Source organism: Silurus meridionalis, chromosome 6 (genome assembly GCF_014805685.1).
Source record: "Silurus meridionalis isolate SWU-2019-XX chromosome 6, ASM1480568v1, whole genome shotgun sequence".
NCBI lineage: Eukaryota > Metazoa > Chordata > Actinopteri > Siluriformes > Siluridae > Silurus > Silurus meridionalis.
This window is the reverse complement of record NC_060889.1, coordinates 9,293,576-9,314,481: the sequence shown is the minus strand read 5'-3', so window position 1 is coordinate 9,314,481 and position 20,906 is coordinate 9,293,576. Positions and strand designations below refer to the sequence as shown.

The 20,906-nt window shown below is 37.1% G+C and overlaps 2 protein-coding genes across 5 annotated transcripts; both read right to left on the bottom strand.

Annotated features, from left to right (window-relative positions):
* Window positions 1-249: 249 nt before the first annotated feature.
* Window positions 250-5,990, bottom strand: e2f5 (E2F transcription factor 5). Of its 2 annotated transcripts, XM_046850729.1 has the most exons (8): window positions 5,675-5,988; window positions 4,891-5,000; window positions 4,636-4,797; window positions 2,814-2,922; window positions 2,150-2,432; window positions 1,644-1,820; window positions 1,445-1,483; window positions 250-1,165 (listed from the first exon to the last, which is right to left on the bottom strand). In XM_046850729.1, exons 1-8 carry the CDS (start codon window positions 5,804-5,806, stop codon window positions 1,056-1,058), a joined length of 1,122 nt encoding a protein of 373 aa, XP_046706685.1. In that variant the 5' UTR covers window positions 5,807-5,988; the 3' UTR covers window positions 250-1,055. The 2 variants fall into 2 exon arrangements, with proteins under 2 accessions (XP_046706685.1, XP_046706686.1); XM_046850730.1 differs by lacking the exon at window positions 2,814-2,922 and having other exon boundaries at window positions 4,614-4,797; window positions 5,675-5,990.
* Window positions 5,991-6,155: 165 nt separating this feature from the next.
* On the bottom strand, window positions 6,156-19,566 carry lrrcc1 (leucine rich repeat and coiled-coil centrosomal protein 1). Of its 3 annotated transcripts, none has more exons than XM_046852661.1 (20): window positions 19,493-19,566; window positions 18,300-18,357; window positions 17,924-18,129; window positions 17,770-17,835; window positions 17,495-17,662; window positions 16,999-17,168; window positions 16,502-16,696; window positions 16,233-16,420; window positions 13,459-13,627; window positions 13,209-13,357; window positions 11,993-12,197; window positions 11,652-11,791; window positions 11,278-11,479; window positions 9,662-9,847; window positions 9,206-9,380; window positions 8,628-8,791; window positions 8,340-8,548; window positions 7,993-8,130; window positions 7,771-7,906; window positions 6,156-6,740 (listed from the first exon to the last, which is right to left on the bottom strand). In XM_046852661.1, the coding sequence occupies exons 2-20, from the start codon at window positions 18,341-18,343 to the stop codon at window positions 6,630-6,632; spliced, it is 3,021 nt and encodes a 1,006-aa protein (XP_046708617.1). In that variant the 5' UTR covers window positions 18,344-18,357; window positions 19,493-19,566; the 3' UTR covers window positions 6,156-6,629. The 3 variants fall into 3 exon arrangements, 2 of the variants coding, with proteins under 2 accessions (XP_046708617.1, XP_046708618.1); XM_046852662.1 differs by having other exon boundaries at window positions 18,300-18,360; window positions 19,493-19,565; XR_006926325.1 differs by lacking the exon at window positions 6,156-6,740 and having other exon boundaries at window positions 7,993-8,108.
* Window positions 19,567-20,906: the final 1,340 nt, after the last annotated feature.

Sequence of the window (20,906 nt, the reverse complement as noted above, 5' to 3'; positions counted from 1 at the left end):
CTACAAGCTTCCTTGCAGTTCAAACCAAATTTTTTGCACCATTCTTAATTGAACCATTCTACCATTGAACTCTAAAGACTATTATATGTCAAACTTGAAATTCAAATGAGCTTATCTGGCCCAAACATCCATTTTGCAACGATCAGAGGTCACATGTTTTCAGAGTCAGGGATTTATGTGACAGTGGAATATTTTTGTACTCAGCCCAAAAGAAATGTAATAAAAAGACCAGAAAATTTACGAGGGAGCTTTTGGAAATGCAATCATTTTATTTGTAAAAATAAACAAAAAATGTGCAAACCAACCCATAAAAAAATACAAATAAAAAAAACAAAAAAAAAAATCACCACTTTGATTAGGGCTACTGAAGGCACGTGTTCAGTCCATTAGACCTTTAGATTTTTGAAAGGCAGCTTAACATCATAACATTCTCTCATTAAAGAGCACTCGAAATGATAAATTAGATACAAGAACTATCTAAGGCTATTCATTTTTTTTTTTTTTTACAGAAAAAACCTTTTAAATAGCTGTAGAAATAAAAATGTAAACTTTTGAAATTGAAATAAGGCAGCGCTGCAATTATTCTTTCAACACTTTAACCAAAAACAGTAAAAGCAGACAAGTGCATAAGACCCCTATTGTTCCAGATCTCTGTGCTAAAGGCAAATAAAACAAACAGAAAGGGGATCTTAAGCCACATGCTCCAGTTACTATACAGCAAGATAAGAGGAAGACTAATTTTGAGTGATGCTCTTAATATTAAACAGATGACAATGTAGAAAGATTATTATACCGCTAATTAGTAGTATAATGCAGAATCATTTTGATGGCATCAAAATCTCAGATTTATAGTGGTTTTTAGTTCCTACAGGGAAAACTGAACAGCTGAAAAACATTCTGGTAAGGAGAGACCTTGAAAATTAGTATGAAACGAGGCCAATGGGCAGTGTGTGTGGAGTGTTTTTGAATGGCGTTGATTGGTGCCAATGCTCTGGAGGGTTACCATGGTGGGGGAGAACAATAGTGCCAAAGTTCACAGCAGAATCGGACTTTGCTTAATAATTCAGAATCTGAACATCAAACAGGTCACACACTCCCTCGTTGTCATCCAGGTTGAAATTGTAATCCACACCGTGGTTGGGCGAGAGGCGCAACAGGGGGAAGACTGCAGAAACAAAAACAAAATTAGCGCAGGTGCAACTCTGCAAACAAAAGAGGCTCTTCTACGACTGTTGGCAGGGATTCTTATGAGGCTGTTTGGAAGGTTTTATGCCACTTCTTCCCTCCCAAAGTAAACAATCTTTCTTTTGTTGCTATTTCAACTCATAAAGTGGACACATGCGATAGAATGGCTGGGAATTACTCGTTTAGTTACCATGGAGCTTCAGGAAAACATAACAGATCAGACCAAAACTCTGATTTAAATGCATGGAATGAAACTCACCATCAGATGACATGAGCTCATCTATGAGATCAGCAACACCTTAAAAGACATAAATGCAATTTGTAAGTCAAATATAATAAAAAATTTAATAAATTGAGGTTCTAATTATATAATATACACACACACACACACACACACACACACACACACACACACACACACCAGTCAGGGGGAAAAAAAATATTTTGCTCCAGCTTACCCTCTCTCTCCTCCTTCATTTGGTCTACAGAATTGAGTCGGAGCAGATTTCCTACATCCAGCATGGACTGCATATCCTGTGCACCCAGATCTCCATGAGCCTGTGCTGAAGCCTCTGATTCAACAAGGGGCTCCTGCATTAACAAGCACCGACTCCCAGAGGATTCAGAGTTGCACTCTGAAAATGGTTTAATAAATAAAAATGTCTAATAGCTGTAAATCAAGAACATGACAACCTCTGACAGGATTTGTCTACTCATTCAACTGATTAGTGGTGAATATCTTCAAACTTCTAGACTACGATAAAATGCAAAAAAAAATATTATAAACAATGATATTTCTGTGCCATATATAAAATAAAACGAAATGGCAAATTAAAACAACTGGAAGTACTAGTGTGCAGTCATACAAAAACAATTATGAACACATTCTGACCAATCGGAATCGAGAACTCAACTGCATGTTGCCAATACATCAACAAACCATGTGTCAATAAGTTGACTATACCCATATGAACATCAGGTGGAGTAGACAAGGGGGTGAGCTGGTGCTCAGGCACAGAGCTCTTGAGTTGGCTGTGCTCCAAACCACACGACTCCGACATAATGGGGTACTTTTGTAGGCAGGCAGGTGTGCTGGGTGGAGTGGGCATGGCACAAATATCATCTGGGGGTGGCACGGAGAAGACAACAGGTCTGGAGCCACGTGTCTCTCTGTTGATCAGCAGAACCTGGATTGGAGTCGATTGGCTCCGCAGATTCACCTGGTATCTCTTCTGGCCATTCTGAAACTGAGACAATCAAAATAGACCAGATCAAATGTGTTTTCTAAGTATGTGGTTGCCAGATCCACAGATTCACTTCATCAGAGCTCAGACTGCATATTACACAATTTATTATAAACTACTTTATTACTGTCGATAAACAGGAAAACTACAAGTGGATGCAAATTTGTTTTTTGTTTTTTTCTAATTTCTTCTGAGGAAAAAGGAATTAGCTTATTGAAATTTCCCTTTCTTTGATTTATGGCTGTGTTCTGTCTCATATTGTGGCAGGAACTCACCTTTAAGTAACTTATTCTTGAAATGCTATATCTCAAGTTTCACTGCCAGTCTCTGTTTGATTTTGGACCCCAGCTAGGCTCACATTATTATAAATGTAACATTCCATACCACTTCTGGCACGGGGACTTCAAGTTGTGTTCCTGCAGGTGCCATTACTGCCAGGAGAGTGTCTCCGCTGAACACATCGCATATGTCCTCATGAGTCACATAACTATACGTATTCAAAGTAAAGGAATAATATGGAGGGAACACTTGGGCGACATGCAAGGTTCGGTTGAACAGTGAATGCAAAGCAGGAAAGTTTATTCTTTAAAAATCAATCCCTGATTGTGGTAAAACCCTGAATACAAGAAACCCAACGAAAGTGAACTGCTGCTGGGGCAAGTGGCCAAAAAAAAAAAAAACTTGGCACACGACCGGAAAAACTGGACTTTCTTCACAACAGCCACAGTTAAGCGCCTATAATTATATGCGCTCATGCAAACGGCGGCGCTGATATTACAATGGACTTCTATGGTTTTCAGGCCTCTTGCAGAGAAATTCCACACTTCCACTTCAAACGCTTGGAATACACAATCCAACGGCTGTTAGATAAAGACTTAAAATCATGGAAATTGACCTAATAAAATGTTTCAAAGATCGAGAGCCGAGTGAAATTTCAAAATGAATAAATGAATAAACTATTTTACAGTCATGCCACACCACAATCGTTTACTTTAAAGTGCTAATACACAGTATAAGGCCACAAACTTTTCCAACTGTACACAATATCAACATTCATGAATTCCAGTATTAAATGAGACTACAGTCTGATTAATGTCCTTTATCACCTCCCAGCCATTTGCAGAAAAATAACTTAAACCTAAATTGTTAGTATCGAATTAAATACTATATATTTATTGCAAGTAAGTAATTAATAGAGACCATTTTTAAGGTAAAAAAAAAAAGGTTAATCTGCAATTTTCTTGGTTTAAGAAAGAGAAAAACAAGGTATCTAAAAGATACCTAAAGAGTTTAAGGGTTGACATAAAAAGGGAACACTGATAATGGAATGCTAAAACAACAAAGTACTTGGATTTCTGCCAGTGGAAGCTTTGAATAAATCTTCATTTATTGTAACTGCAGGCACATTCACATAGTGAACCAAGACAAACAACTGGCTCTGCTAATGTGCTAATGATTTAGAGGCAAGCTGCTCAGCTGTTTACTCAATGATCCTTAAAACAGCAATATAAAATTCACTAAGCATTTAAGTGCAGTAAAACCAATAAAGATTCGAGTGCTTATTTATGCTTGAGTGGCTGAGAAAGAAAGGAAGCAAAATGGACGCAGAGAAAAAATAAGACTTTGAATATAATTTCTCTACATGATCCTTAGAGGGCAATTGCATCAATCTTGGTTGTAGGACATTACCTTAGGTTAAATAGTACACAATATTTTAACTTCTATTTGCTTTAACATTATGTTCCTGAACTGTGTACTAGTGAATTCTGTGAATTTTTTGCACTGGAGAACTAATGTATCTTGCTGAGCTTTTATCAGATATATTCAGAGAATTTTATTGGCCCTTCTTGAAAGGTTACTTTGAAGGAATGTATCTACTGAGTGGATCTATGTTCAGGGCACTTGCTCTTTCATCATGCCCCCCCCAAAAAAAACAACAAACAAAAAAAACTTTCCTATTTTTTTTCTGTACATTTCTGGCCTGTTTAGATTTCTTTGTCTTATTTAATTCCACACATCAAACACAGCATGTCTTTAAAGGACGCTGCCTTAGTGAAATAAACTTTAAACAAGTTAGTATAAAGAACCGATACTCCTTTGATTGGAGAAAATTCATCCTAAACATTTTCGGGACTTCCATCCATTTTCCGAGCATGCAGAACGACCCTATTGTAATCACTTAACTGTAAAATGACTCAAAGGATATCTGCTGATGTTGGGTTCTTCCTGTAGATGTTTGACGCTTTGCTGCAGACACGCCCTCTGCACATCCAGCTCTCGTTCTTGCCTCTCCAGCTCAGCTATCTGAGCTTTCAGAAGTTCCACCTGCTCTAGGATCTCCTGAGGCTGGCAGCCCGAACTCTCTCCCCTAATCCAAAATGAGCCAGTTATCACAATTCTCCACAGTCTGTTTGAACAGCATACTACAACAATTTTGAGCAGTCAAGTTTTTTTCACTCACTTCCATTGGATGGTGTTTTTCGTCTTTTTCTCGATGAGTCCGATCCCTTCGAGGACGTTCGTGATGTCGTAGATCCTTCTCTTCTGTCTGACGGCCAGGCACTCGGCAGCCTGGAAAGCAGAAGCACAGAAACCAGTTCACATTTCACTAACAGACACAGCTGGCAGAACAAGAGCCCCTGGTGTGAACATTACTGAGGGATTAGTGATTAGGTTTAGAGGTAGTCAGAAGACAAAAGCGCGAGGGGGAAGGGGGGCACAGCAGGAAATGTTTCCTTATGTCTAGTTGTTTAGTTTGACTAATTCTTTATCATATATGAACATACAATTGAATACATAAAGGAGCTGCAGTATAAACTAGCAAAACTCATCAAGTGGAAGAATGATGACATTTATTGCTGTTACATGGCATTATATTGTATTGTGCGGATAAATATTTCCCAGGAAATTTACTCTATAGAATATAATAAATATTGAAATATTGTATAAGATTATTAGTAAAATAAAAGCAATGTGTGGAAAATAACAACTCACTCAACCACAACACCTGCTTAAAAAAAAACAAATGCCTCATGTATTTGATATTTTTAAGAAAGTGACACTATAAAATGTTAGAAATAAATAAAAATAAGTGGATTTAAAGGCTGTTTGTGTACGAGTTTCACAGACTCCTTCACCTCACCTCAGGCTGTTCATTCACAGGAGTCTCCTGGTGTCTCCAAGTGTCACCTGGCTCACCTTTTGCCTCACTCCCAAGCAATACAAGAAGGTTTAAAAATAATTACCACTTTTAAGTCGAGAATGCCATCTTTGGTTTCTTGAAGCAGGGTGACGAATTTAATGGCGAGGAGTCCCAAACTCTTCTCGTAGCGACTGGACCCGTTCGGAACCGCGTGTGAAAGGCTCGATTCAGCCATAGTACCATACTACACAACACACAGACACACGAAGCAGTGAAGCTTCACTTATCTCGTCAGGTTACACACCTATCGAACCTCTGAGAGAAATCTGACGTTCATTTTTTATTTTTTTTTGCTCCCCCTTTTTTACCTCAAAGTAACACCAGCGAGCTGGATTTTTAAATGAACGGAAATGACGTTAGGTTGCCTTAGCAACCAGCAGCCCTCATCGGTTGCTCGTTCACAAATTAAACACAAAAGATGTCGTCTTATATATATTGAGAATATAATATATTTATAATAGTTTTTAAATATATTGATATATCTATTTTATGTTCGAGTTTATTTCCATAAAAAATACAAAATGCAACTTTAAAAATGTTTTATTAGCTCTTTAAAAAAAAAACACCTTGCCATTTAGGCTTTCAAGATATCACACGATGAAAAAGTATATATAAAAAGAAATACATAAATAAATATTTAATATTTAAAAAACAGAGTTGCAAACTAGCAAAAATGTGCAAAAAATAATTAGTGCAAAACTACTTTTCCTTGTAGGTGATAATCATTCATGAGTATGTCTTTTGCAAATGTAATATAATTATTTCCCCTGAAAAAACATGGATATAGCATGAAAAAAAACAAAAATAAAATAGACCCTAATTACTTTAAAGCTATTAACATACAGTAAAATCTATACAAAAATCTAAAATGTTCCCTCGTAAGTAGCACTCAAGTGCCATGGAAAAGTTTGCTTTTCAGAAAAAGTGTACTTCCAATATCCAACTGAGAAGTTGGGTCCTGATGTATATTTTAATAGACACACAATAAAATTATGCAGTTAGAAGTCTTTAAGCACATTGGTGAGGCGTCTCATTTTCTCCTCCATTGCTATTTTGTTGCTCTCTGTTTCCTCTAGAAGCTGCCTCATCTCATTCTCCACCTGAAGCACCTGTTCAAAAATAAATAATAATAAAAAAAGTTAGGTTGTCCTATATTAGTTGATCAGACCAAAGTGTACAAACCATAACAATATGATCATTTGTCAAAAAGCTCAAGATTAAAACAACTCCAATCTTCTCTGTGTCCTTACTGCATTACTTTATTATCTCAGGGTGCAGTATCAGGATTATCCACTTGTGGCCTAGTGCACTAGGAGTCAACTAAGAACAAGACATATTCCTAGAATTATTTATTGAAAATAAAGTTCAATTAATACATTTAATAAATTCATGTATTCAATTTGTCTTAAGTAAAAGATTTCTGCTCGTCAGGGTCACTGTGCATCCAAAGTATCCCAGAAACACTGAGCCTAAGCAAGAAGACAGCTGGACATGGTGCAAACGCATGAACGTAGGATGTGGTAGCTCAATGTTTAAGATGTTGAACTTCCAAACACCACCAAGTTGCCATTTTTTAGCACCTCAGCAAGGCCATCAACCCTCAACTGCTGAGTTGTACAAGTTGTTTTGGATAATGAAATCTGCCCAATGCTATTAATGTAACATAAATGAAATATACCCTGGACCAGATAAAAGCCTTTCACAGAGCATAATGAGGACACAGTAAATTATTGTCACTAAAACAATTAATTAAAAATGTTATAAATCACTAGTTTAAAACATTTGTGTTATGACCAGCTGTAATCTTTTCTTTGTTGTTGTTGATCCAGAAAAATTGCATTTTTAGAGCAATACAGCTGTTCCCACAGCCCAGTTGTGCAATTTACATCTACAGACAGAAACCTTTTACAGACCAGTAATCCAGTAATTTTTGGTGCGGTGTTCTCACCTGCCTACACAAACTCCCGTGAGAAGAAAAAAAAATACAACAGGGTTTGATTCAAACAGACTAAACACTGCATAGGCAAAATTTGCTCCAAACAACTTCTCTCCCTTAAGTTGCCATCCAATGCAACACACTAAAATAAAATTTTATTATGGTTTTCTATTTAACAAACATATACAAGTTGCATGTAATACCCTCTGATTGGCCTGTTCTATTTGTTTCTGTTTTTCATTAGCCAATCGGAGCAGCTCAGCCTGATGGGAAGCCTGCAGGGACTCCAGCTGTCTGCGGAAGGCATCATCCACACAGTGGAGTTTCTCGACCGCTGCCCTTGAGAGAAAGAATAGAAACATTGCAGTGCAGTACAAATACAATAAAAATGTGTGTAACTGTCACTGTAATCTTTTTGCTCTTACTTGTGTGCTCTTGAGGTTTTATCCCTTTCTTCCAGTAGCGCTTTCTCTTTAGCATCGAATCCCTCTTTCATCCGCTTCACCTGACTCTCCAGTTTGGTCAACAGGTCCGCTTTATCCTGCCATTTACAACACGAGGCACTGATATGATTTAAAGAAAGCAGTTAGCTGTTTGCAATTGTTACAGTATGGCCATTCAAAGTGATAAATAAAGCTAACCAAAGTAAAAAAAATGCATTTAGTTATTAATGTTGTAATGTTCTCACACAACAAACCAGTAAGTATTATTCTAGTAATTAAATCTTATAAACCAAGATAATACAAAGTTCAACACTACACCGAATAAGTACCTGTAAGCATCTTTGAGCTCATCCATCTCAGCCTCCTTGTCAAGAAGCTGTTGCTTGAGCTCTTCTTTTCTAAAACTAAGTTTGTCCACTGCATCTCGGAGCTCTGCTGCTGAAGCTATCTCACCCTTCAACTCCTTCTGGAGGTTTTTCTGAACCTGCAGGTTCTCCTCGCGCAGTGCACGAAGCTGCTCATCTCTCTCCTGCACTGCCTGATATGGCAACAACAAGCTGATGTTTGTGAAGGAGAGACACATTGAATTGAATTGAAACAGCTAGAAGACTATTTACCTCTTTTAACTTCCGGATTGTCTCTGTTTGATCATCCACTATCTTTGTTTTAATCTTTAGTGAGTCGATGTCCCTCTGATTCTGTTTCTTCTGGGTCTCCAGTTCAGTAGTCAGGACCTCGATTTTGGCTTCCAAGCGACCTCGATCCTGGGCAAGAGATGCTCCTGAAGCAAAGAACCATCACTTTAACCTTTAATGTACTGAAGAACTTTATTCCTAAATGCAGTAAATAAACTAGTATGTCCAAAAAAAATTTAGAGGACACAAAAAATCTTGTGATGTAAACGGGCTATTATAAATGCCAATAAAAAGGTTGATAGATGTTGGATCTTGTGGTAACTCAGTAGTTCATTGATTGGAAGGTTCCGAGTTAGATAATAAGCTATTGGATCCTAGAGCCAAACTCTTATACTATAATAAGTTTGTATTCCCTGTATTACTTGCATTGCCTATAAATTGCTTTTGCTAGCAACATCTGCCAAATGACTGCACTAATCCTAAGTTTACAAGAAATATTAAAATAGTATGGGTACACTGTTAAAAGAAATGTTATGCTTGGTAAGTGAGTGTGCTGGTACCTTGTTGTGCGAGTTCCTGCCCCCAAAGCCTTCTCTCTGCTCGGAGACCTTCAATCACAGTCTCCTGTGCAGTAAGCTGTGAAAGCAGTTTGGATTTGTCCCTCTTCAGAAGTTCCAGTTGCACACACAGACGCCTGTCCTCCTCTGCTCCTGCCTCCAAAGTCCGCACTCTTGCCTAAAGCACACGGCCACATTTATCGACAATCCCATTCTATGTTCTATTATATTGCTTTCTCTAACTCCTCATATATGTATCAAACTTAGTCAGGGCTAGCAGATATGGACTTCAACTTTTTGCAAACTATCATGCATAGTCTAGTTCACATTTTTAATGTCCTTTTTAATATTATAATTACTAACAACAATCTGAACTATCCGCAAACTGTCCACAAATCAACCCTTTCAGTATTAACGAGATGACGAGTTATCTATTAAAATGAAACACTTGCTCGATACCTTTAATTCTGTTACAGCATCACGTTTGGCTTTGATGAGGTCAGCTATTCGAGTTTTCTGCTCCTTCACCATGGCTGTGAGCTCCTGCACGAGAGACCCTGACTGCTTCTCTTTCTGCTGAGATGCGCTCAAAGCTTTCTTCACCTCGGCAAGCTCGGCAGACACCAGCTCAAAGCCTTCCTTCACCTGATCCCATGCAGAAGATCACACATATACACAATCATTAATGCTCATTACAAACTACAGACTAAGTGGTATGCTTTGGTTTTATTTGACAGGTATTGAAGTTAACACCAGCTTGTGAAAAAAAAAAATCTAAAGGCAGAGATGGGATAGGTTAAATCCCAGTAAAGCGAGAGAAACACTGATGTGCTCTTAAATAGGGATGCTGTCAAATGCTCTGTGTTTCCACTGTGTTAATGGTCACCTCAGATAAAATGATGTAAAGGCAAAATAATTCATATATATATATATATATATATATATATATATATATATATATATATATATATATATATATATATATATATACATACAGTACAGACCAAAAGTTTGGACACACCTTCCCATTCAAAGAGTTTTCTTTATTTTCATGACTATGAAAATTGTAGAGTCACACTGAAGGCATCAAAACTATGAATTAACACATGTGGAATTATAGACATAACAAAAACGTGTGAAACAACTGAAAATATGTCTTATTGCAGGTTCTTCAAAGTAGCCACCTTTGCTTAGATTACTGCTTTGCACACTCTTGGCATTCTCTTGATGCCTACTTTGAAGAACCTACAATATGACATATTTTCAGTTCACTTTTTGTTATGGATATAATTCCACGTGTTTTAATTCATAGTTTTGATGCCTTCAGTGTGACTCCACAATTTTCATAGTCATGAAAATAAAGAAAACTCTTTGAATGAGCAGGTGTGTCCAAACTTTTGGTCTGTACTGTAAATATATTATATATAAACTTTTGGTCTGTACTGTATATATAATATATATATAAACTTTTGGTCTGTACTGTATATATAATATATATACAGTACAGACCAAAAGTTTGGACACACCTTCCCATTCAAAGAGTTTTCTTTATTTTCATGACTATGAAAATTGTAGAGTCACACTGAAGGCATCAAAACTATGAATTAACACATGTGGAATTATAGACATAACAAAACGTGTGAAACAACTGAAAATATGTCTTATTGTAGGTTCTTCAAAGTAGCCACCTTTTGCTTAGATTACTGCTTTGCACACTCTTGGCATTCTCTTGATGCCTACTTTGAAGAACCTACAATATGACATATTTTCAGTTCACTTTTTTGTTATGGATATAATTCCACGTGTTTTAATTCATAGTTTTGATGCCTTCAGTGTGACTCCACAATTTTCATAGTCATGAAAATAAAGAAAACTCTTTGAATGAGCAGGTGTGTCCAAACTTTTGGTCTGTACTGTAAATATATTATATATAAACTTTTGGTCTGTACTGTATATATAATATATATATAAACTTTTGGTCTGTACTGTATATATAATATATATACAGTACAGACCAAAAGTTTATATATATATTATATATACAGTACATTCTCAGACATTGCATTAGACCCTACCTCAGAGAATCGATTTGCTTCAATGGTAAGAGCCATGCGGAACTCATCCTCTAGTGAGGCATACTGTTTCCGAGCATCAATCAGTCTCTGCTCCATCTCACTGTGTCTCTGAGTGTGTCTCTGCTCCACAGCCGCCACTTCCTTCGCCACAGCTTCACGGAACTCACCACTACCAGGAATGAGCCGTGAAGAGAGCTCCTTCCTGAACCACATGGTTAAATCAAGCCAGATTAACAGAAATATTGATAAAACATACAATACGAAAAAGTCCACACACACGTACACAGACTGTGGTAATAAAACAATTTGTGAAACTACACTGGTTTAGTAGATGACCAGCAATATGGCAAAAAAATAGTTAATGGAATACACACCTGTGTGCCTCCTCTCTGGTGGTTAGCAGCTCTTGAAGTTGCTGTACCTTATCTTTATGCTGCCGGACGGACGCTCGAAGTATTTCAACCTCTCTCTTAAGAACTGCGCATTTGTTCTCCAGCTCCTGCTTTCTCTTCATCTAAACAGAAAAATGGAGTCATACAATTTAACGTACTCACATTACTGATTCACTGAGTATTAAGTAAAGTTAAGCATATTGATAAAGAGAAAATATAGTATCAATAAATAGTAATTATAAACCACATAGTAGAATCAACATTTTGCCTATGAGCCACAATTACTCAGTAAATGTTTTGAATAACTTTAGCAGCATTATTACCTCGTCCACCTGTTGAGTGGCTCTGAGGGCTTCTTGTTGGGAGACACTCTCCTGCAAACTGTGTAGTGCATCCTTGTATTGTGCCTCATGGCTGCGTTGCTGCTCCAGCTGTTGTGCTGCATTTGTACATCTCTCCACCAGCTCTTCCACTCGAATCTGCAGTGCCGTCCGCTCTGAGCGCTCCTTCAGCAACAACTCCTTCAGCCTGGATGCAAGCAAGGTAATGATAATGATTGTAAATAACACTTTTTGAAGAAATTCCATGAATACTTATTTAGACCCAACTTCAAAGACATTTTCAGAAAACACAAAGCAGAAGACTATGTTTTGGTAGGTACGTGATGCTCACATAAATAAAGCTCCTATACGGAATACGTTTATATTTTATACATGCAAGTGCCTGATATATAACATCTTGTTATTGTTCCGCTTTTGGGCAATGCCAAAAGGCTCGAAGTTTTTTCTTCATTATGTTTTCATGTTTCATTTTGTAGACACATGCCTGTTAATGCAACTTTAATCTCTGCCTTAACTTTGATTCGTCATTACAAGAACTAACTCGTTCACGCAAGACATTAATTTAATATGTTACCTATTTAATTTCAACTACTGAAAAATTACAAAATGTAGCAATACAGCTGACTATATCTGATGGTAACCTGGAAACATGAAACAGCAGAAAACAAATTGAAAGCCAAGGTTATATTGGGCTATTTTTTCCATTAAAATTGTGTCTTACATGTTATGACATTTTAATCAGACAACTTTCTATAACTTTTGAGTTGTGCTAATTTTTCTGGTCCTTTTTGTTAACACAGTTACTAATAGAGTTTTACCGATTCATCAGTTTTTGCGATTAATAAGCATCGATAATTGATCGTAGGAACTATTGGCAAAAATCTATAACAATGTTTTTTTTTCCTGGCTTGCGTCCGATGCTGAAGCGTCAGTATTTAATAAATTATTTTTTTTGTATAAATGTCAGTACTATTTTACATAGAGTGTTCTGTTTGTTTTTGTTCAGTATGGATTTTAATATCCGTTGATTAATCAGTTACTGGCAAGTATGATCTAGCTAAAATCCACTATAGGTCAACCTTTAGTTAAGAAGACCTTTTTTTTTTTAAACAAAAATATGATAAAATCTTTTTTACAATATGTGGACTCACAGGTAACACTGTATCTCGTTTCTTGGAAAATTGCTTCTGAGCCTCACCTATCAGTTGTGTGAAAAGCTAGACTCTGGAGTTCTTTCTCCTCTGTGGCCTTTGCTTGCAGCCCCTTGACCTGATCTGTAAGCTTTTTCACAGCCTGCTCTGCCTTCCAACGCCGCTCCCGCTCCTGATCCCGTTCATCCACTATTACCTACACACACAAAAAATCACAGCTGTTCACTTTAAAAGTCCTTTAACATCTTTTTGGGATCTGTAAACAATGGCGTGAATGAGCTGTAACAGTGTGCTTACCCTGTAGGTCTCCTGCTGTGTTTGATTGGAGTTTTCGTCTGGAGTGGCCTGGCGAGCTTTGAGGCCTTTCTTTGCTGTTTCTGTCACCGCTAATGTATGGACTGCTGCCCTCTGCCCGGAGCCAGCAGCAACTTTTACACTCCTGTGTTTTTGTGTGCTTGTTTCACTACTGTGAATGGAGACACAAAGCACAAAACTAAGCCTGCAGTGATGGCCTAGTAAGGATGCTCCCAGAAACAAATTAAAAGCACCGAAACTTATTTGCAAATACAGCATAACACATAGAGAACTGCTTTACACAATTTAGTTCATTTTAGTATAACACTTTTAGTATATTTACTTTAATGATTAAGAACCACCAAGTCAAAAAAGCATTTCACAATGTCATACTCTGTATGAATGTGTATGTGACAAATAAAATTATAATTTCAATGTTGCTTATTTATAAAACTCTGTGTAAATATTATAATGATCACTTTCATTCTAATTCCAGATGTATTTTATTTGAGGAATCAGATTTTAACCATAATGCTTTGGTAAGAAGAACTTCGCTTTAACAGCCCCAATAAATAATTTTTAAAATGCAGTTAATTAATTAGTTACCCTAATTAATTGCAAATAGAAATCTGCCTGTTTCTCTAACAAAGAACTGGGTATTTTATTACTTAGCTCTATATTTACCAGAACCTATGTTCATTCAAATGGACACACTTTCAGTAAGGGTGTGATTAAGGTTGTGTACACCAAACCATTCAGTAAAATATATATATTATTTATAAAATATATAGTAATAAGCAAACTTTTTTTTTTTTTTTATTATTTGTCGGTTTATACTGACCACTTTTTTTTTAAAATCCCAATTATATTAAAAGATGTCCTAGTTCATGTCCTACTGAACATGCATAAGGATGTGTTTCTGATAGAGACTACAAAGTACTTCTATAAATACCTCTGGAAAGGGCAGCATCGCCTGCTTTATACCTTATAAAAATAAGCAATTTAACCTAGGTAGTGTATTCCATATATACTGTGTGTGTATACACTGATCAGGCGTAACATAATGACCACCTGCCTAATATTGTGTTGGTCCCCCTTGTGCTGACAAAACAGTCCTGGCCCCTTATCAGCAATAATAACTTCAGCTGCAGTTTTGGAGATGCTCTGACCCAGTCGTCCAGCCATCACAATTTAGCCCTTGTCAAACTCGCTCGAAGGTGGAGGGAGTATTTTGAGCAAATGATAAACAAGGAAAATGAGAGAAAAAGAAGGTTGGATGATGTGGAGATGGTAAAGCAGGAAGTGGATAGGATTAGTAAGGAGGAACTCAGAGCAGCTATTAAGAGGATGAAGCGTGGAAAGTCGGTTGGACCAGATGACCTACCAGTAGAAGTATAGAGATGTTTAGGAGAGATGGATTCTGGAAGGTAAGAGGATGCCTGAGGAATAGAGAAGGAGTGTGCTGGTACCGATCTTTAAGAATAAGGGAGATGTGCAGACCTGCAGTAACTACAGGGGAATTAAGTTGATCAGTCACACCATGAAGTTATGGGAAAGAGTAGTGGAAGCCAGGCTGAGAGAAGAGGTGACCATCTGTGAGCAACAGTATGCTGAGGAGGAGCACCACAGATGCAATATTTGCTTTGAGAATGTTGATGGAGAAATATAGAAAAGTTCAGAAGGAGTTGCACTGTGTGTTGACGATTTAGAAAAAGCACACGACAGGGTGCCGAGAGAGGAGTTTTTTGTTGTTTATTTTATGAGTAAGTCTGGTGTAGCAGAGAAGTGTGTGAGGGTGGTGCAGGATATGTATAAGGACAGAGTGAAGTGTGCAGTAGGAACGACTCAAGGTGGAGGTTGGACTGCATCAAAGACCGATGGACTATGATGTTTGCGGGTTGATATTGTGATTTGTGGTGAGAGTAAGGAGCAGGTTAAGAAGAGCCTGGAGAGGTGCATGCTGGAGAGAAGGGGAAGGAAAGTCAGTAGGAGTAAGACAGAGTACATGTGTGTGAATGAGAGGAAGGGCAGTGGAGTGGTGCGGGTGCTAGTAGAAGAGGTGGGAAAGGTGGCAGAGTTCAGGTACCTGGGGTCAACAGTGCAAAAGTATTGGAGAGTGTGTTAGAGAAGAGTGGCAGGAGTGATTAGTGAAAGAAGGGTATCTGTAAGAGTGAAAGGGAAAGTTTATAGGACTGTGGTGAGACCTGCAATGTTGTATGGTTTAGAGACAGTGGCATTGACTAAAAGACAGGAGGTGGAGCTGGAGGCAGCAGAGCTGAAGATGCTGAGGTTTTTTTATTGGGAGTGACGACAATGGACAGGATTAGAAACGAGTTTATTAGAGGGACCGCTCATGTAGGTCGTTTTGGTCGTTTTCACTTGCCCCTGATGTATCCCACCAATTAACAGGTGCCATGATGAAGATATAATCAGTGTTATTCACTTTACCAATGTTATGCCTGGCCGGTGTATATACATACACAAATATACAGTTTGCATTATTTCAAGCAAACTATACACTATATGGCTAACTTTGTGGACACCTAACCAGCACAGTCATATGTGATTTTTTTTTAATATCCCACTCCTGATTTAGCCCCCTTTACTGATATAAAATATTCCATTCTTGTGCAAAGGTGTTCAAAAACTTGTCATGTGCTTTTCATAACATCCAGTAAACAATTGATGAAAGTACATAGTGATTTGCTTTACCAAAATTTTTAAATAACATTTACTTAGAAATCCACTCTACAATCTACACTGTAAAAGAAGATTACCTGTCCGAATGTTTGCCTTTTACCAGCTTCTTTACCGTTAAGATTTTGGGTCGGCGGACTCTTGAGTGCTGCAGATTCTCTTTTGCACTGTCATAGTCACTCTCTGATGTGAGATCTGTGTCCCTTTTTGCCTTCCGCACCACAGACTGCAATGCGGCACTTGTGCTAGGGGTATCAGCCACTGGGGCCTAGGACAAGCAGAACTGCTTATTACAAAAATAAAAAGCCCAAACAATTTAAATGAACAGTAATATAGGATCTAGTTGTACCTTCTGAAAGAGTTGGGACACCTGCTGCTCCAACTTTTTAATACGGAGCTCATTTATTTGGTTCCCTGTGGCTGAAGCAGCTCTGACTGAGCACTCCTGCACTTTAGAAGGCGCATTTAAAATTCTACTGCGTTGCCGAAACTGTGTCAAAACCTCGTCAATCCGGGGAGTAGGGAGAGAAGCATCTGTCTGGACCTTTGGAAAGAAGAAACTCAAGATTCTCATCATGTGTAATCATATTTAAAAGTTTAATTTTTTGGAATTTAGTTATTTGGGGAACTAATCTAATAGAATACTTCAGCTATATCATTCTTCACTGTTGGATAGTTTGTTAAAATAATAGAGAAACACAATTTCCTATTACAGTAATGCATCTTTCTGATGGTATTCACACCCACTTTAAATTAACCCAATACGACATCATTCTAATCTTAATCCCACCCTAAAATACTAAAGAATGTCCTTGGAGATTTATTTAAATGGAAGAAACTATTTACCGGCTCAACATTAACACTAGAGTCTGTTGAAATCAGAAACTCCAGAAAGTCCTCCAAGCCTGGAATGTCCATTGGGCTCTCATCCAGTGAAGGGCTGGGTTTTCCCAACCTATCTTCTCCATCCAGAGTAGAGATTTGTTGCAAGGGCTGCAGTACCATATTCCGGTAGCCTATGTATAGAAAAAAGCATGCAGTAACACAGAATAAATGTCTTGCTGGAAAAAGTGACAAAGTAACAAAGTAACAAAGTATGTACCCCTTAAAAAAAAGTACATACAGTAAGTGACTTAATATGTAAAGATCAGTGCAATTAAAGATAGAGGGATGAGCCTGTTAAGTCTCTCACCACTTACATGTACCATGGTTCATCTCAAACTTCCCAAAGGCATGGAAAGATTAGTGATTCCAATCTTAATACACGAAAGACCAGCAGTGTAAGGGGGTGTGGCTGGAAACCCCGTTCTACTAATAATAGTCGGAAAGTTCATTTGCAAACCTGGTAGACGACAGATAGGATTGTCGGCACCATCCATATTGAGAGTGACATCTCTCAGGTTGTGCAGTCCCACCATGCATTGCAGCAAATGGTTCATGTTTTCCAGTCGATTGCTATGCAGCTGGAGGTGTTTCAATTTGGATTCAGTCCCATGCAGATATAAAAGTCCTAAGAAAAACATAGTATTGTGCTTAATATATACAACGGTTTCACACCAATTCATATAACAATACTCTCTAACATCATAATTTACAACTAAATTCCTGTTAACTTACCAGTCAGATCGTTTATTTGATTATAAGCCAAGTTAAGTCTTGTAAGGTTAACAAGTCCATTAAGACCTAAACAAAATAAATCGTGCCGTTATCCATTTTCTATGCCATATAAAGATATATACATCGAATAACTTATTGACTCTACAGGCTTTACCTTCCACCTTGGTGATGCTGTTGCAAGAAAGGTTTAAGGTACGCAACGAAGAGAGGGTACCAAGGCCCTCGATCCGAGCGATTCGATTTGAGGAAAGATCCAGATGTCGCAGACGCCATGCTGTTGTCAACCCTTCAATCTTTGACAATCGATTACAGTGGAGGTTTAAAGATGTGACAGTGGGCTTCAGTGGGACGTCTAATAAACTATAAAAACGTTGCCATTTTTAACTCATATTATAACATACAGTTGGCATTTTCTTAAATGAATTTCAATGTGAAGGCTGTTGGAAATTATCATTGCAAAGCAACAATGCAAAAAGTAAAGAAATTACAGGCAATAATATTGAAATGAATGGCGTTTAACATGAAATTACCTTGTAATGTCCTTATCAATCAAACTAAGCTCTCCATCTGCCATGACTGGCTTATCACCTGCTAAAAACAGCAACTCAAGTCAAGTAGCTTTTATTGTCATTTCTAACATATATATAGCTGATGAAGTACACAGTGAAGTGAGACAATGTTCTTCCAGGTGCTACATTAAACAACATAGAGCTACATCACACAACATACAGCTAAATAACAGAACACAGAGCAAAGGAATAAAGTAAGTGTCCTCGCCACATAAAGTGCATCGTGTGCAACCTGGTGCAAACAGTGCAGACAAAAAACAGTGCAGACAGACAACACAAGACAGTGTGGGACAGATACAGAATAAAAGAAAACACAGAATACAAAATAGTGCCGACCAGTGAACCTATTGTGTACTATGATTATAAAGTAATGTGCAAAAGAGGACTATAAACAAAAGTGTATTTGTAAACATAAAGACAATGTAGTGCAAAAACAGCATGTAACAATATATGTTTACATTATAAATATAATATGAATGTGGGAATAAAGTCAGATGAGAAATGAGTGTGTGTTGAGTGACAACTGTGAACTGACAAGTTTAACACCATCAACCATCAACTTAAATTACTGACAATAATTTATTGCTTTAATTGTGTTGATAGTCCATATAGTTACAACGCTATAAATGGCTGTGCAGTTTTAGATTCGATGATCAAAATACCAGTTAATCATAATGTAAACTTCTGCAAGCTTCTTTAGAAGCAAGGACAATATCAATCAGCTATTCAGGAGACTAAATTTTCAAGTAAAAAACATTTAAGTTGCAAAAAAAATGTGAAAAGCAACAATGGGGAAATAATATATGTTTATTTGCAGCAGCCTTAGATGTTGCCATGGCACTGGTGGGCAAGGTTTACTGTTTGCTACAACTAGCCATTAATTTTTTTATACACCTTAAAATAGATTCATATGCATTATAAGAACTATTCTCAGTCTTCATTCTCGTAATAGTGTCAATGTACAGAAGCTGTACTCTGTATCTAGTCTGCTATCTCTGCTGCTGCTGTAGGTGCTAGCTTAGCTAAGCTACAGCTCTCGTATAAATAATATATTATAATAATAATTAATAATATATTATTAAATTGCATAAAATATAATAATATTAACAAGAATTATTTTAGTTTTTTATGTGAATATGTTCAATTAAACCTACCCTGCTGTATTTAACCTCATTTAACAGAATCAGTGCTGCGCACACACACCGCCATATTGCTTTACAAATTGAACCGCCCGCCCAGGCGAAAGCATGCGTCACTTCCGGTTTTTTACGTAGTACAAAAAACAAAAACAATATTTAATAATAATAATAATAATAATAATAATAATAATAATAATAATAATAATAATAATAATAATAATCTCGTCGTTAGTATGTTTTCGTCTCTGCCTGTCACGTGGTCAATACTCTTTTTTTTTATATAAAATTTGTTTTGTTTCACTTTATTCTATAATTAAAATCATTTGAGGGCACATAACTGTAACTGTATATAGCGAGGTATAACAAACAGAGAGGGTCGTTCAACAAAGTCCAGTATATAATCACTGTCTTGCTGCCAGGCCAGGAAGGCTTTCTCTGCTGGCCTAAACTCTATCAAAATCACAGACCTCATGTTTAATATATTTTTGTCCATGAATATGTATTCAATTATTCACAATAGTCTATTCTCTTCGTTGTATAGCTTTTCACCCAAGTGTCTGTTTATGTTGGAGTTTCGATCTAATCAGATTTCAGACAAAGGTATCTGCATCACAGTCAGCACTGCGGTGTCTTGCAGCATACAATTTAACACTGAGGCCACCTAGAAGGCGTCCAATAACATAATCATTTTCATGTCCCTTGATTGGATCGTCAATGAGTGCACTAATCAGAGCTCACAAACAGCATCTGTAGCAAACACAAACCCAGATATACAGTATTCGTGTAGATGCAATAATTGTCTTTGTTTTTTCCATTCCACTATTCCCAGAGGTGAGAAGTAACAAAGTACAAATACTTTGTTACTGTACTTCAGTAGATTTTTCTGGTATCAGTACTTTACTTCACTATTTGTTTTTCTGACAATTTTTTACTTTCACTCATTACATTTTTTACACAAATATCTATACTTTCTATTTCTTACATTTTCAAACCAGGCTTGTTACTTTACTTTTATTTATCTATTTGGTGACATGATCAATATTTTTTCTTCTCTCTGTGTGCCATTTTCAGCCCAATAACCCATTTCTTATCATTGCATAGCTTCCAACCTACCACTGGTGTATCATTACCTGGCTATCATGTACCAAAGATGTAGGCTAGCCTACGAAGGTAACTACGAGGAAGGCAGAAGGCAACAAGAAGTATGGGGTTAATGTGGATGAGACAAAGGGAGTCAGTGATGTAAACATGACTTAGAACAGAGACATTCCTGATCACATGAACATCAGCATCTTTTCTCTACTTGTGTTCTATATGGTGGTTGTTCAGCCTGGATACATTAATTGGATAACACATTTTTTTATTCTTTTGTATTAATATATAAATATGATGTGAGATCCAGTTAAATTATATTAAATTAGAAATTATT